The sequence below is a fragment of the Anopheles merus genome, chromosome 3R, assembly GCF_017562075.2.
Source record: "Anopheles merus strain MAF chromosome 3R, AmerM5.1, whole genome shotgun sequence".
Taxonomy (NCBI): domain Eukaryota; kingdom Metazoa; phylum Arthropoda; class Insecta; order Diptera; family Culicidae; genus Anopheles; species Anopheles merus.
In genome coordinates, this window is record NC_054084.1 from 20,227,773 (window position 1) to 20,242,625 (window position 14,853).

At 49.4% G+C, this 14,853-nt stretch overlaps 2 protein-coding genes across 5 annotated transcripts; one reads left to right on the top strand and one right to left on the bottom strand.

Annotated features, from left to right (window-relative positions):
- Positions 1-960: 960 nt before the first annotated feature.
- LOC121595300 (DNA topoisomerase 2) lies at positions 961-9,439 on the bottom strand. Of its 4 annotated transcripts, none has more exons than XM_041919199.1 (6): positions 9,329-9,439; positions 8,529-8,807; positions 3,744-7,796; positions 2,855-2,980; positions 2,431-2,751; positions 961-2,342 (listed from the first exon to the last, which is right to left on the bottom strand). In XM_041919199.1, the coding sequence occupies exons 2-6, from the start codon at positions 8,541-8,543 to the stop codon at positions 2,265-2,267; spliced, it is 4,593 nt and encodes a 1,530-aa protein (XP_041775133.1). In that variant the 5' UTR covers positions 8,544-8,807; positions 9,329-9,439; the 3' UTR covers positions 961-2,264. The 4 variants fall into 4 exon arrangements, with proteins under 4 accessions (XP_041775133.1, XP_041775132.1, XP_041775135.1 ...); XM_041919198.1 differs by lacking the exon at positions 9,329-9,439 and adding an exon at positions 9,090-9,199; XM_041919201.1 differs by lacking the exon at positions 9,329-9,439 and adding an exon at positions 8,992-9,057.
- Positions 9,440-10,481: 1,042 nt separating this feature from the next.
- LOC121597018 (GATA zinc finger domain-containing protein 10) lies at positions 10,482-13,868 on the top strand. The gene is made up of 3 exons (XM_041922477.1): positions 10,482-11,021; positions 11,633-12,005; positions 12,277-13,868. The coding sequence occupies exons 1-3, from the start codon at positions 11,005-11,007 to the stop codon at positions 12,424-12,426; spliced, it is 540 nt and encodes a 179-aa protein (XP_041778411.1). The 5' UTR covers positions 10,482-11,004; the 3' UTR covers positions 12,427-13,868.
- Positions 13,869-14,853: the final 985 nt, after the last annotated feature.

Genomic DNA, 14,853 nt, shown 5'->3' on the forward strand with positions numbered 1-14,853 from the left:
CAAGCTCATGGTTCATCCTTATCCTCCAAGCTCCATACCCGAACACACCGCCAAAGATGGTCCAGAGGATGCGTCGCTCAAACACGCCCAGAGCGTTTGCATTTTGTGCTCGGATGGTCCAGGGTTCGTGTCCATAGAGGACCACCGGTCTAATCAATGTACGATATATCTCACATTTCGTGCGGACCTGAAATCTTCTGGATCTCAGCAGTCGGTGAAGCACATAGTACGCCCGGTTCTCCTGCACAATGCGTCTCCCGTGATTTCGCTACTGATGTCATCCGCGAACCCAAGAAATTGACCGGAGAGACCGGTAGAGGATCGTGCCACGGATGTCGTTGTCTAGCTCTGCGCTTCAAATGACACCTTCCAGGGCGATGTTGAAGAGCAGACAGGAGAGTCCGTCGCGCTTGCCTCAGACCTCTGTGAGATTCGAACGATTCCGACGTCAAGCCGTTATAGCCCGATCTAATCCTCTCTAAATATGTAACGCTTTTCACTGATTCTCCCACCAATTTTGCTGACTTTTTGAAAAAATGCTTCTACAGGTAGCTCAATACAAGATGCTTCTTCAGACGCAATCCTTTCGCTCTAAGATCGCTCACAGTATATAGCATTTGTTTCGCAAATGCTCAAGACGAAAAAGGTCCTATCGCTGGCTAAAAATCATGGCTTTCTTTGTTGATGATGTTCTGCTTTCAATTCGATCAGCCTTGAAGTTGATCTTCAAGTTGAGTGTTTCAATGCCAATGCTTTTCAATATCTGCTTTCTGCGGCCTACTGCATGCTTGTACGCGGCGTGACCACGTGTGTTCGATAAGATTATTAAACATATAAACCCAATGTTGGAGTTAGGAAAGATACACTTCCGTTCCATATGTACCATGCTGCTTCTTTATATAGCACAATATGGCGCAATTTTTCGGCCTGCCATTGTGTGCAATAAATCAACCCGATGTACAAAGTATCTACAGTGTTTATTTGAAGTAGTAATTTCAATTTAGACGACGAAAACAAAAACTAAAGATATCCGGATCTACTTTGGCAATTTCTATCAAGTACGAGGGGGCCAAATTCTATATGGAGAGTTGTAAAGTGTAGTGGGTAAGGAGAGAAGAGTACATTTTGAACTTACATACATACACACACACGTTTTTATTCTTTTGTTTTACATTTAAAATTCAAGTTTTCTGTTCTGCAGTAAACGGGACAACATTCTGCGTTTTGCGCAATATGTGAATGTCGATTTTTTCAGCTTCCGCGACCGGGGGGAAGTGGTTTCTGGTTGTAAATGTAAATTGTACATGGTACTTATATCTGGTTTTACGGTAATGTATTCAGTTTGATATACGTTTAAGTTGTGTAAAATACTACTACAGATGCCCGCCTACAATCGCACGCAGAGCCGCGCTAACCCTCTCTAAACACGCCGGAGTAGTGACCGGGTTACAGTTATAGGCGTGGGGGAAACTCTTCCGCTGCTTATTCTAGCAATGTTGGCTGTGTCATATAATTTGCTTTTCTTCTGGCCCTACCAGATAGAGAGTGTATTTTTATTGCTGCTAATTTAGCTGACAAAAGAAGGTTTATATTATTATTAACCCCTCATGTTTCTGTTACAATCCACTGCACTGTAACTATAAGGGAAAGGGCCAGGACACACCAGGATATTACCAATTGTGGGCTTCTCTAGTGCGTGTGTGTGGTGTTAGTGTAGTGGCGTCGTTAAACGATTTAAGAAGGCTTTCTCTCAAGATAGAGGGAAAAAAGCTTCTGCTTTTGAGACCAAACCCCTTTTCCCACTAAACTCTACCCTCTTTCGAGAGAAAACCATTCACAAAACGTACACAGACACACACTCACAAAACAATCGTGCCATCATATTTAAAGCATCTATTCGCTTCTAATACTTCTATAATCGCTTACCTTTTAGCCGGCACAAGAAATGAAATACATTAGAACGGCTACTGCCGCTGCCACTGCTGCTTCTGTTTAGTTCATCGTTCCCTAATTACTTCTTCTTTTCATTTCACTCCAATATTCTAAACACTACGTTTGCTTCTCTATCTCCCCTCTGTGTCTCTCTGTGCGCGCGCAGTTAATATGCATCATCTTCGTGGGGCTGGGGTGGCCGGCGGCGCTTATATAAATTGGGGTTTGTTTTAAAATTATCATATAAAGGGGTTTTCAACGCTACGGTTGGTGTACAAAGTAAAATCACGAACTCTCTCTCTCTTCCTACTTCTCCCGGCCAACCGCCCATTTTAGAAGTCCGAATCATCATCGTCATCCATCGACGGCGAATCTTCCTCCTCAGAGTCGATGACCTTCTTCTTTGCTTTCTGTAACATCAAACGTATAGAAATGATTAACAAATTAAATATGAGTAAACCATAATTGTTAAGATGCACACGCTTAACACACACTCACCTTTACCGGTTTGTCCGTTTCGCTACTGCTTCCCGCTGGCTTGCGGCCTCGCTTGGTACCCGTCGTCGTTTCCGTCGCCTTCGGACCAAGGGCACGCTTTTTCACCGGGCCCGGCTTCTTCTTCACCGGCGTCGAGTCGTCGTCGTCGTCGAGATCGATCACGGAGGCACCGGGCGCATCCTGCACCTCCACATCGCTGTCATCGGCGGCGCCCGGCTTGCGGCCACCCTCGGGATTGTTGTCGAACATTTCGTCATCGGAACGGTTGAAATCGTCATCCTCGCCTTCGTCACCCATGTCCATTGCGGAATAGTTCACCTTCTGTAAATGCCAATGTTGGGGGGCGGGGAGGAGGGAGCGGTTTCACATTAAACATTCCCGCGTCCGCAGTTGGTTCGCGTCAGACGAAGCGAAAGAAACCTACCTTGGCAGCAGCTGCACGGCGCCCCGTTTTCTCCCGCGTTGGAACGTTCACCGGCGAAGCGAAATCATCCCCGCTCAGGTCCGAGTTGAAGGCATCCTCCTCGTCGGACGATGTAGCCTTCTTCTTCTGCAATGTGTCGAAACAAGAGAGAGAAAAGAAATCAGCATCAGCGTTTGAATTTGTGTGGAATCGATTCCGGAAAGTAGATCCAGAAGAAATTTCCGGAATTGGCTCCAGAATTGGAATCGACTTCGGATTCGCCTCAGGAATTGATTCTGAAATCAGAGTCGGCACCGCAATCAGAATATGATTCGGCTCAGGAACTGGTTCCGGAATCGAATACGGCTCTGAAACTGGTTCCGGAATCGGAGTCGGCTCTGGAATCAGAATCGGTTTAGGAATCAAATTCGATTTCGGTATCTCCATGAGAATAGTCGTTTGGGTCCTATGCAGCTACAACGGCATCGATAGCCGTCAAGAACCCAAATTTATTCGTAAACGATCCATGCCTTTGGAGATATCGAGACTGATTTCGTTTCTAAAACTTTTAATTTCAAACCTAGAACTAAAACTGATTTTGGAGCCAATTCTGTTACCGATTCCGGAGCTGATAAAGATTTCCGGGTCAATTCTGATTCCGATTCCGATTCTGACTCCTGAGCCCATTGCGGAATCGAAGTCGGCTCAGGAACTTACTCCGGAATCGGAATAGATTTCAGAATCGGAATTGATTCCAGAATCGAAGTATTCTCTGGAATCGGAATCAGCTCCGGAGTTGTTTCCAAACCCACAATCGGAACTGGATAGTTCCAAATTCCAAACTTCCACCACTAATTTCAACCAACTCCCCAAAACAACGTGGTGTGCCTTCATTTGTGCATCAACTTACCCGTCCACGCTTGCCCTTCTCGGCCGGCGAACCCTTCTCCTTCTTCACCCTCGGCGCTCGCGGTGCTTTCGGCGCCTTCGGATCCTTCGGCTCCTTCTTGACGCGCGGTTTCGGCTTCGGCTTGTCGCCCGCCGTACCACCCTCCACCAGCGCATCGAACTCATCCATGTCGCCGCCACCCTCCTCCCCATTCTCGCCCGGTTCCTTCTTCTCCTTCTTCACCTTGCCGGCGACGGCCCGCTCCAGCCGCTTGATCATCTCCTCCGACATCCGGAACTGTACCGGCTCGGCATCGACGCTCGGCTTCGTGTCGTCGAGGGCCGTCTTGCGCGACACGGCCTTCACACGACCACCGCCGGCGCTCGCCTTCATCATGCCCGCCTTCAGCTTCTTCTCCGTGCTGATCGCATCGAGCCGCTCCTTCTCCTCCACCTCGTCCAGCTTGCGCGACAGCGCATCGAGATCGTCCATCCACAGGCCCTGCACCGTCTTCGCTTCCAGCGACTTCAGCTCGGCCAGCTTCTGGTCCCGCTGCTTCAGTATCTCATTCTTGCGCTCCTCCGTCAGCATCCACATCGACATGCCGAGCAGGTAGTTGAACTTCTTCACATCGGTCAGGCGCTGGAACGCTTTCTCCGGATCGACCGACGAGCTGCCGGCGCCCTTACCCTTGCCCGCCGTCGATTTGCCCGGCTTCACGTCCTCCTGCTCTTCCTCCTCCTCGCCCTCGCCCTGCTGTTCCTCCTCCTCCTCGTCGTTGGTCTGCACCCGGCGCTTCCACTCCTGGATCGGGTCGGCCCGGTAGCCGCGCTTGATCAGCTCGTCGATCAGCGCCTTGCGCTTCTTGTTCTCCACCACCAGCGTGCCGTTGCACTTCTCCATGATGAAGCGCGCCTTGTCCGACAGGCTGTCCGCTTCCGCCTGCAGCATGCCGAGCAGGTACGCCCGCCGCTTGCCGTAAAAGTCGAGCCGCACCGTGTAGAACTCCATGAAGATTTCGTTCGCGTGCGCGTACCGCTTCAGGTAGTTCTTGTCGTCGAACGCGTTCATCGACGCGGTCGAGATCGAGCTGGTCAGCTTGAACAGCCGGTGGAAGCCGCCCTCCTCCGCGTACAGCTTCTCGTACTCGCCGGGCAGGAAGGAGATGACGAACCGCACGGTCGTGTCCGTGTTGTACTCCTTGTAGTCGGCAATGACCGCCTTCGCCTTGTCCGACCCGTGCAGCAGCGGTTCCAGCACGTTCTCCTTGTACGTTTGCGTCCACGTGCCGATCGGCAGTTCGGAAATTTCAATCTTCTTCCCGTCCAGCAGACCCACAGTGCCCGCGGTGAGATACTTCTGATGTCCGACCGATTCGATCACACCGCGGAAGTTCTTGTACCACGGCGTCAGCATCTTCGGCTCGTCACCGTTCAGCATGCGGCGAATGTTGGCAATCACGTCGCGCGGATTGTGGTTCGGGATTTTCGTAGCCCATCCGGTGCCGATACCGTCCGCCCCGTTGATCAGCAGCATCGGTATGATCGGCAGATACCAAACCGGCTCGATGCGCTGATTATCCTCGTACTGGTACTCGAGCAGCGGATCGTCGAGCGGATGGAAGATGTGCCGCGTCAGCGCGGACAGCATCGTGAAGATGTACCTGGGGCTGGCGCTGTCCTTGCCACCCGTCAGCCGCGTACCGAACTGACCGCCCGGGTACAGCAGATTGATGTTGTTGCTGCCGACGTAGTTCTGCGCCAGGTTGATGATCGTCGAGCAGAGCGACATCTCGCCGTGATGGTAGGCCGATTTTTCCGCGACCGAACCGGCCAGCTGGGCCACCTTCACCTCGCGCTTGTCGTCACGCTTGAAGCACGTGTACAGCACCTTGCGCTGGCCCGGCTTCAACCCGTCCAGCATGCACGGAATGGAGCGCACGTTGTCCGAGTTGGAGAACAGTACCAGCTCCAGGTTGACAAAGTCCTTGTAGCTGATCTCCTTGGTCGTCTTCGTGTACAGGTAGCGCTCCTGCAGCCCGACCGACTTCCGGTGCCGGCACTCCTCCATGTGCGCCGTCAGCCAGTCCTTGCGCTGCTCGATCGCCTTCTTCGAGAAGGCGAGCATGATCGCATCGTCGTCCCCGGTGTCCTCGTACCGGAACAGGATCCGGTGCCGCTCCATGTTCTGGAAGTACTCCTTCGCCTCCTTCGACGTGGACGTACCCAAACCCTTGTAGTACTTGATGTTGTACGTGTGCGAGTTGGCCGTTTCCGCCTTCCACTCCTCGAACTCCGGCAGCGAGAAGAACGACAGCTCCTCGCCATTCTTCTTCGTCGCCTTCACGATCGGCGTAATGAACTCCTCCAGGAACGGCAGCCGCAGCAGCTCCGGCCAGTTCGTGTGGATGAAGTTAATCAGCAGCCCCTTGATGTGCGACCCGTCCTGATCCTGATCGGTCATGATCATCACCTTGCCGTACCGGAGCGTCTTCAGGTCGTCCATCGTGAGGTACTTCTTCTTGTACTGCAGGCCGAGGATCTTGATCAGATTGTTAATTTCCGCATTCTCCAGGATCTGCTTGTGCGTTGCCTCGCGCACGTTCAGCAGCTTACCGCGCAGCGGAAACACGCCGTATGTGTCGCGCCCGACCACCCCCAGCCCCGACACGGCGAGCGTTTTGGCCGAGTCTCCCTCGGTGAGGATGAGCGTGCAGTTGAGCGAGTTGCGCGAGCCGGCATCGTTCGCGTCCTCCAGCTTCGGGATGCCCTTGATCTTCGACTTCTTCGAGCCGGACGTTTTGGCCAGGTCGGTTTGCGCCTTAAACTTGGCCCACTGCAGCACTGACTCGACGATGCCGCTCTTCGACACCGCCGTGATGAACTTCTCCGACAGTGCGCACTTCGAGCCGAAGCTTTTCGACTGCAGCGTCATGTTTTCCTTCGTCTGCGAGTCGAACGTCGGGTTCACGATCAGACAGTTGATGAACACCCACATGTGGTTCTTCACCTGGAACGGTTTGATCGTGACGCCGCCCTTGTTCTTCTTCTTCAGCACCTCGATCAGCTGCTTCACGATCATGTCGGACACGTAGTCGACGTGCCGGCCGCCCTTGGTCGTCGCGATCGAGTTCACGAACGAGACCTGCTGGAAGCCCCGCTCGGAGATGGCGACCGCCACCTCCCAGCGCTCGTTCACCGACTCGTAGCACATCTTCACCGGTGCGCCCACGTCGTCGGTCGTGTCGCGCAGGAACAGATCGATGTAGTCCTTGAAGTTCTTCACCGGCACGCGCGTCCCGTTCAGGTAGACGCTGACGCCGCGCGTCGACGCGGCCACATCGTAAGCACGGCGCGACAGCAGCCCGACGATGTCGTCGTCCAGCTTCTCCATCTTGAACTTGCTCAGATCGGGCGAGAAGGTGATCTTGGTGTAGTCGTTGCCGAAAAAGTCCTCCTTGATCTTCGGCTCCGTCGTCTTGGACATGTTGTCGCCCCAGGTCTGCTTGAAGCACTTCTTGTACTGCTTCGACGCCGTCTCGACCGTAAACTTGGTGCTGAAGATGTTGCACAGCTTCGCACCGTACCCGTTGCGGCCGCCCGTCACCTTCTCCTCCTCGTCGTTGTAGTTGGACGAGGTGAGCAGATGCCCGAAGATCATCGTCGGCACGTACATCTTTTCCTCCTTGTGCATCACCACCGGTATGCCGTGGCCGTCGTTCCACACCGAGATCGTGTTCGTTTCCTGGTTGATCTCCACCTTGATCGTGCTCATCTTCGGGTCGCGCTGCTTGTTGTCCGCCGCGTTCACCAGTATCTCGTCGAAGATCTTGTACAGCCCCGGGACGTACGTGATGTCGCGCTGCACCATCTTGTTCGCCTCCTTGTCGAATATCCACATCGGTTCCTTTACCATCTCGACCGACCCGATGTATGTGTCCGGTCGGAGCAGGATGTGCTCCAGCTGGGATTTCTTCTGGTAAATCTTTTCGATCGATTTACCGCCAATCTTCGGGCTCGCTGTGGCAGCCGCGGCGGCAGCTCCCGAGCCATTTTGCTGGTTGGCAAACATTGCCTAAAATTGGTAAAAAGAAAAGGGAATTGTTTTAAAACTGACCGTAAAAAGTAAGCGTTTTCGATTGCATATCCATGTGTAATTTCTAATTATTAATGTATATACCCCAAAATGCCATACTTTTCATTTTCATTTTCATTTCATACGATTTGGGAGAGAAAAATGATTTTTCCATTGCTTTTTAGCGTCGATTGATCTTCCTGTCTGTCTCGCCAAAGCCAAACACAAACCGTCCAAGTAGCCAGCCCCCGCCGCTTCGAATCAATCCGTTGCAAAGTGTGTGTAGTTGTTTTTGCACCGCTACAGCGTGCTATCTCGCATCCACTCGACCCAATCGGTTGCCGCGCTTGTGTGTGTGCGAGCAGGACGCAAGAGTAGCACAGCTCGCCGCCAGAGCGCGTTAAACACAAAAATGGCGGCTTCGGGCAAATTCCGCCGCAAAACCAAACGCCGAAGCGTACCCTGCGAGAACAATTGCTGAGCAATGATGGCTTCTGATTAGTTAATTTAATTTTAAAAATTGTCCTTTCGTGTAGATTTACGGAAACATTTGTGGGAAGCGTGAAATAGTCTTGAGCTTCCAAAGACAGCAAAATTAAATCGAAAAAAGACAAGCTCCTACAAGTTGCAGCTAGGTTGTCACAACCGGAACACACACCACCGGTAATTTCGTGCGCTTCACCATAATAAACGCTTGGTTTAGGGTTTTGGGGCGAGGAAATTTTCACTTACCCGGATGTCGGTCATTGCTGCGGCTTTTTCTTCGCGTACCAGAGCAGCTTCTCTTCACGTTCCCAACCAAGATCGTTATTCTCAACGCAGTAGACTACGGCAACGGCGGGTTTGTTGCTGTGGGGAAGCTGCTGCTGCTGCTGCCGGATGTCCTCGACCAGAGCAGAATGTTCGACCGAAAAACACACCAGTAATCACCCTCGCTGTTCGCTTGTTTTGTTGGCAAGCACTACCCGCACACACGGAACCACACACAAACACACAAACACGCGCGCGCACCTGAAAAAAACCCCGAAACACCAAGTTAGTTTGTGACGCGTGACAAATGTTGACCTATAGCTAAAAACAGGCGAACGAAAGCAAACGAAAAAAAACTCTTCTACCGTCAGCACACTTTTGTCTTTTTTCGCAAACACACACTCGCAGTATTCGCACCACCCGGCCCGCGTATGTGTGCGTTTACCCGGCAGAGAAAACAACTAAGCAGGCAGGGAAAAATCACTTTTTTCCGGCGTTTTCTCCAGCTTCCCACAGCCGGACACTTGCGCTTGTGTTGCTTACCTGCGAGATCTGATGTGCGAATGAAACCAGCTTCTGGCAGACCCGAGGTGGACAAACACAACAGCTGCAGCTTTCGTTTGCGGTGACGCCGGCAGTGCGAAAGAGCGCGCGCTAATCGAAAAAAAGCCGTGCTGTCAACCGAGATGCGGTTGGGATGCGGCTTCACTTGTGCTCGGAAGTGTTCTATTCTCTAATCTAACGTCCTTTTGTTTCACTTTCGAATGATAGCGATTGCTTACCTTTTGTTCTTTTGAGCTAAACTCCTCACCGCGACGCGATGTGTTCGAGTTTGCAGCACTTTGCGGTTAGCGGATACGGCAAAGAGCGGTTTCCGAAATTGGCGTTGTTTGGAATGAAATTTAAATGTGCGAACGTCAAAACCGGTGACAAACCCAAAGAGCAATTCCGTTTTGGTGAAATGTCAAACTAATCGAAGTTTTCAAAAAAGGCCTTTTGAACGGCCTTTTTTCTGTTGATAGTTGCAGTTTTGAAAATTATTAGAAAGGATCGCAAAGCAAAGAAAAACCATGTGTAATTTCTCATTAATTTGCTTTAGAATTCTTCTTCTCGATCAGTTTTAAGTCAAGCGTCGTTTAAGCTTAATCTGTGGCGCTTGGGGATTTTATCGGATGAGAAATATATGGGATTTGACAGATAACGTCGGATGACAAAATCGTACGTCTGATGTGGGTATCAACGACCATTACACAAACCTCACTTGCTTAAGTGCAGGTGGTTTACATTAGAGTTCAGTATTTAAACAATCGTATCGCCATTCTAGTTCTAGCGATGCATAACTTCAATGCGAAACCATACAACAGTACAGAGGGAATGAGAAAGTTCTCCAAGTTAGGGAAACTCCGCTAGCCCACCAACAGATGGTGCCACCACATTTTTTTTGATATTCTTAGAATGGATGCCGTCTGCTAAAGGAAGTCTTTTTAGATTCCGTTTAGGTTGCGAGCTTGAATCATTTAGAACCTGTTTAGCGGTCGTTTAGTGGATTTTTGGCACTTGGGCATTCTCAACTTTGTCAATGCCCAACACTTTTTCCAACGGGACCGCTGCATGTGTACTTGAGGCACTACGAATTTATTGATTTAATGATGCCTGGATGTCCATTTGCACTGGACGTGTGTTGTTTTATTTGATATTTCCCTTGGAACAATATTGAGTAATAAACTGCAGGGCTAGAGATGCCCTAACGTTAAGTTATTTATACTAATCTTACTTCAATGCCCAAGAAACAGCTTTATTGTAAATATTCCTCTGTTTGGTGTACATTATAGATTAACCGCACTTTTACGTAAAAATCGTTAACGGCTTTTTTAAATGTCTGACAGCTCGAACGTATCAACTGTGGGAATTGCTGCTCGAAACCCGAGCTGCAAGACGCGCTTGTCAAAACAAAAGCCATCAAACAGAAAAGAGGTGAAATTTTATTTTCGTTTTCTGTTTTACCCTCAAAAAGCGAAGGCAAAAGGACAGGGCAGGAATACAGGCAGCAAAACGCGACACCCGCCTCGTAAGCAACCTGTACGGTGGCACGTTGTGATTGCATTCCGTACCCTCGATTCCAAAGCAGCAGCAGCAGCAGCAGCATCAGCACTACCCAAACAATTTCGGGTCGAACCGTGCAACCAGCAGCAGCAGCAGCACCAGCACCCCTCATATTCATCATCGTCATCATTAGCAACGCGCAAAACCCGTCCGCAAAGGGAGGACGGACGGAGGGACAGACGAACTCAAGAGGGTAAAAGCGCATTCGTGTTTTGGGTGAACGCTGCACCATCGTCTTTGGGACTGCCAGAACTGGGGACGATCGTGTTAATCTACCGCACAGTACAGCTGATAGGCACACCAGCACACCATTAGGTTGGAGTCATCCCGCTTTTCACCGAACGCTGACAAAGAGATGGATCGAAATATGGTGTAAGTAGATATATGCTGATGTGCGCCAAGTAGCCAAATGGGTTTCGCGCGTTAGTGTGACAGAGCAAGCGTGTCCGTCCCAAGCGAGACGCACGTAGTGGTGTAAGCCGAAGAAATCGGGTTCACGCGAAGAAAACTCCAGGAATGTACTTCCGCATACGTTGCTTCGAGCGAAACAATCATCGCCCGCGCTGTGGTGGAGCATCGTGCTTTCCTTCCCTTTTCGCAACGATGCCCTCCCCCGCACCCCTGCCGATACGTTGCTGGTGCTTCTTCCCGTTTTTTGTTTGGCCGAGGACGAGTGCCTTTCATCGTATGTAGGTGGAAATTCCCGCGCGTGTGCACGTGTGTGTATATGTGTGCACCGTGCTGGTGTATATGACCTTGTGTCCGTAATGTTGTGTACGTTCGCTGGGCGCCCATTTGAGTGTATTTTTCTTTCATCGTCCGTTTTGTCGATTTGTTTACGATTGATGATTAACACAAGGCAGCACAAGTTTGGCCAGACATGGGCGCGCATTCTTATCCATAGCGTTTTGTTGTTGTTGTTGTTGTTGTTGTTGCTGTGCCACACAGATTCGCTGATCACAATTTGTCCTCTTCCATTGCAGACGGCAGGGAGGCATGTCGATGTCACCGGGCGTGATGCGAAGACCGGGCGGCATGGGCGGCCGGGATATGCATCCACAGAATCACGCCCCGTCCTACCAACCACAGCAAAACCTGGTATCGGCCACGGCCGGTGCCATGCTGAACAATGGCGGCAGCAGTAATGGGCCACCTCAGCCGTCGTCGGTGGCGCCTCCTTCGGCGATGCATCCGGTAATGCACCCGATGCAGCAGAACCAGCAGCAGCAGCAGCACTCACAGCAAGTGCACCAGCAGCAGCAGCAGCAGCCACAGCAGCCGCCGCAGCAAACCGCACAGATTCAACATTCGCAGCATGACGAGCTCATTCGATACATAAACGAAGCATGGAATAGTGTAAGTGCCATTTATTCGCTCAAGCTTCAGCAAATGAGGCCAACGGCAGATGCGTTGCTAGCGACCCTGTGCTTACCCGGACTCGAACACTTTCACTTTCGCGCGGAAAAGTGCACCCCCCCCCCCTGCTTTGAGAGTCGTTCCGTAGGTAGCCATGGATTGCTAAGCAACGCCACCTTGGAGCATTTTTTCTTCTTTATTAACCATTTAACCATTTGGCCATCTTTAAACTCACCTGTTTCTGGTTTCTCTACTTCTTGCCCCTTTGTAGATAACTACCGACAAGAGCCAAAAGGCGCCAGTATTCTACAAGAGTGGCACGGAGCCACGATTGTCCGGATTCACACCATTCGATCTGGAGCGCTGGTGGGGCCAGCGGATGGTACATCACATCAACATTGGCTCACACGGACACCAGTGAGTGGTGAACGCAGGTGTACGAACAGGGGAATGGGGAGGGTGGGATGGGAGGGTTGGGACAAGCGTTGTGGAATTAGTGAAAGGGAAGAGGGGGAGGGGTGGGGGGGGTGGGGGGTTAGCATGGAAGCAAGCCAGCCAGCCAGCAAAGATTGCCCTTTGGTACACTGTTCATGGACATGTTCTTCGTCATCCGCCAAACTGAATGCTTCAAGTTTTCCTGCTGTAAAGTGACAAGAGTTATCATTTTCAGGTGTCCCTTTTATCCAGCGCCACGTGTATTGTAGCTGGTGCGTGTAATGTGTGTAAAGAATAAGTTAGAATGATGTTTTTAACGTTTTGAAGTCATTTCCTTTCAATTTGCTTTTTTTTTGGGAGCAAGACCTTCCGGCCTGCTTGGTGCCGTGTCGGTCTGCTACGGATTAACAAACCAAACCAACAGCTGTGAGGTGGGTTTCGAATCTCTCGATCGATTCCCATTCCTACTAAACTGATCGTGATTTTCGTGGTGAATATGACACGAAAGTGTGCAAATGCAATACAAGGGCAGAGTGTTGAAGCCCTTCCGTGCAAGACGTGACGGCACGACATTATTTTAAACAAAAAATACAATTTCAATTTTATAGCAACTGTTTTATATATGTCAGAAAATTTCGGTTAGGCAGATACGATAAAAAGCAGGGACATGGATAGCGAAAAGAGTAAACTGTCGAAGAGCGGCTTAAAAGCGGGAAAAGATGTTGTAATCAGAAGCAGAAGAAGAAGAAGAAGAAGAAGAAGAAGGATGCACTTAACAGACAGGATCGGAATGTATTTGAAACAAAATTGCAATATAGTGCAAAAGAGAGAAGTGAAGTGGGGATAGAGAGAGAGAGAGAGAGAGAGAAGTTGATTCAAAATGAAGCGGAGCGAGAGGAGCTAAGAAGAGAGGTAAGAAGCTGATTCAAAAAAAGAGTGAAAACAACACAAAAACGCGCTGAAACATAAACCAACAGCCCCGGTGGAGGAGTTTGTAGGCAATTGCACATTATTTCTACTATTCCTCATTCTTTTTCCCCCCCTCATTCATTCGAATATACACACAGTACTCAAGGCGCGCAAGGTGGCAATAGAAAAAGCATTGGTCGCGGGCACGGTGGTGTAGTAGTAGCAGTAGTACGTGTAGTACCCGAAGAACAAACACAGCCCACTGCGCGACGATGCTGCTCATTTTCCGTTTTACTACTACTGCTGTTTTACTCCTGCAGAGGACGACCTACAGGACGAATAAAAAAGAAAGAAAGATAAAACAAATGGAACAGTTCCACAGTTGCAACTAGGAAATGATCAAACAAACACAAACCAACATGTAAAATTCCTTCGTAATTTAAGCGTGGGGACACAGCGAAAACAAAGCTTCAAACTGGGATTGGCAGTGTAATAAACTATCATTTGAAGAAAGGTGAATCTAGTTGTTTGTATGGTTTTTGTTATTGCACGGAAACATTTTATAGTTTGATGATTTAAAAAAAGCTATATTTTCCGCACATTTAAAAATACATATTTCTTGCAATATAAAAATAACGGTCAAAATTGTTTGCTACACCCTGTGCTCTAAACAATGACGTGCCGCTTCACCACTTTTGCCCGCAGGCCAAAAGTCGTGGTTTTCGTGAGCTCGCCAACGCTCCCAATCGGTGCGATTTTTCCTCGCTGGCTATGCTTTTTGAAAGTAACCAGCCAGACAAATCGAGCTAAAATTACCTCTATTTTACCGCAAAATCACCGGTAATTTAAGAGTCATTCAATGGCAAATTAGCAGTCGTTAATTAACCCATTCAGCTTTTCCTTTCTCTTTGTTGTTGTGATTTTTTCTCGGCCAAATTGTTGATGAATAACACCAAATGCGTAAAATTATAGTTTTATCGTTTTATTTAATAATTTTCCTTAAGTTATACAAATGATTACAACGTTTTTTCAGCAATCTCGACTCCCAAATAGCCAACTCGTGCTTTATAGCAGATTTGGGGCTATTTAAGGAAAAATCGTCCCGATGTCGTACTTTGTGGCTGATTAAGAGATAGACGGTACTTTGGAGCTTTTTAACAGGCACATGGTACTCTCAGGAACTTTGTGGCTGATTAGCACTATGTGTAGGGCTCATGATGGAACTTGAAGGCTTGTTAAGAAAGGGTACTGAACTTGGTGGAACTTTAAAGCTTTTTAATGCATGACATCGGTTCAAGGTGGCTCTTGTCAAAGTGTCAAAGACGGACGCCGGCAATAATCTCATTGCTGCTGCACAAGTTAGATTCGTTAATTGAAGAATGAATATTGAGTGAAGTGATTTTGAATTATCAGTAAATTGTGCAAAATTTTGTGTAATTCATCAATACAAAAGATTTAAAAATATACCTATGTGTTTAAATAATAACACCTGCTTAGGCGCTTT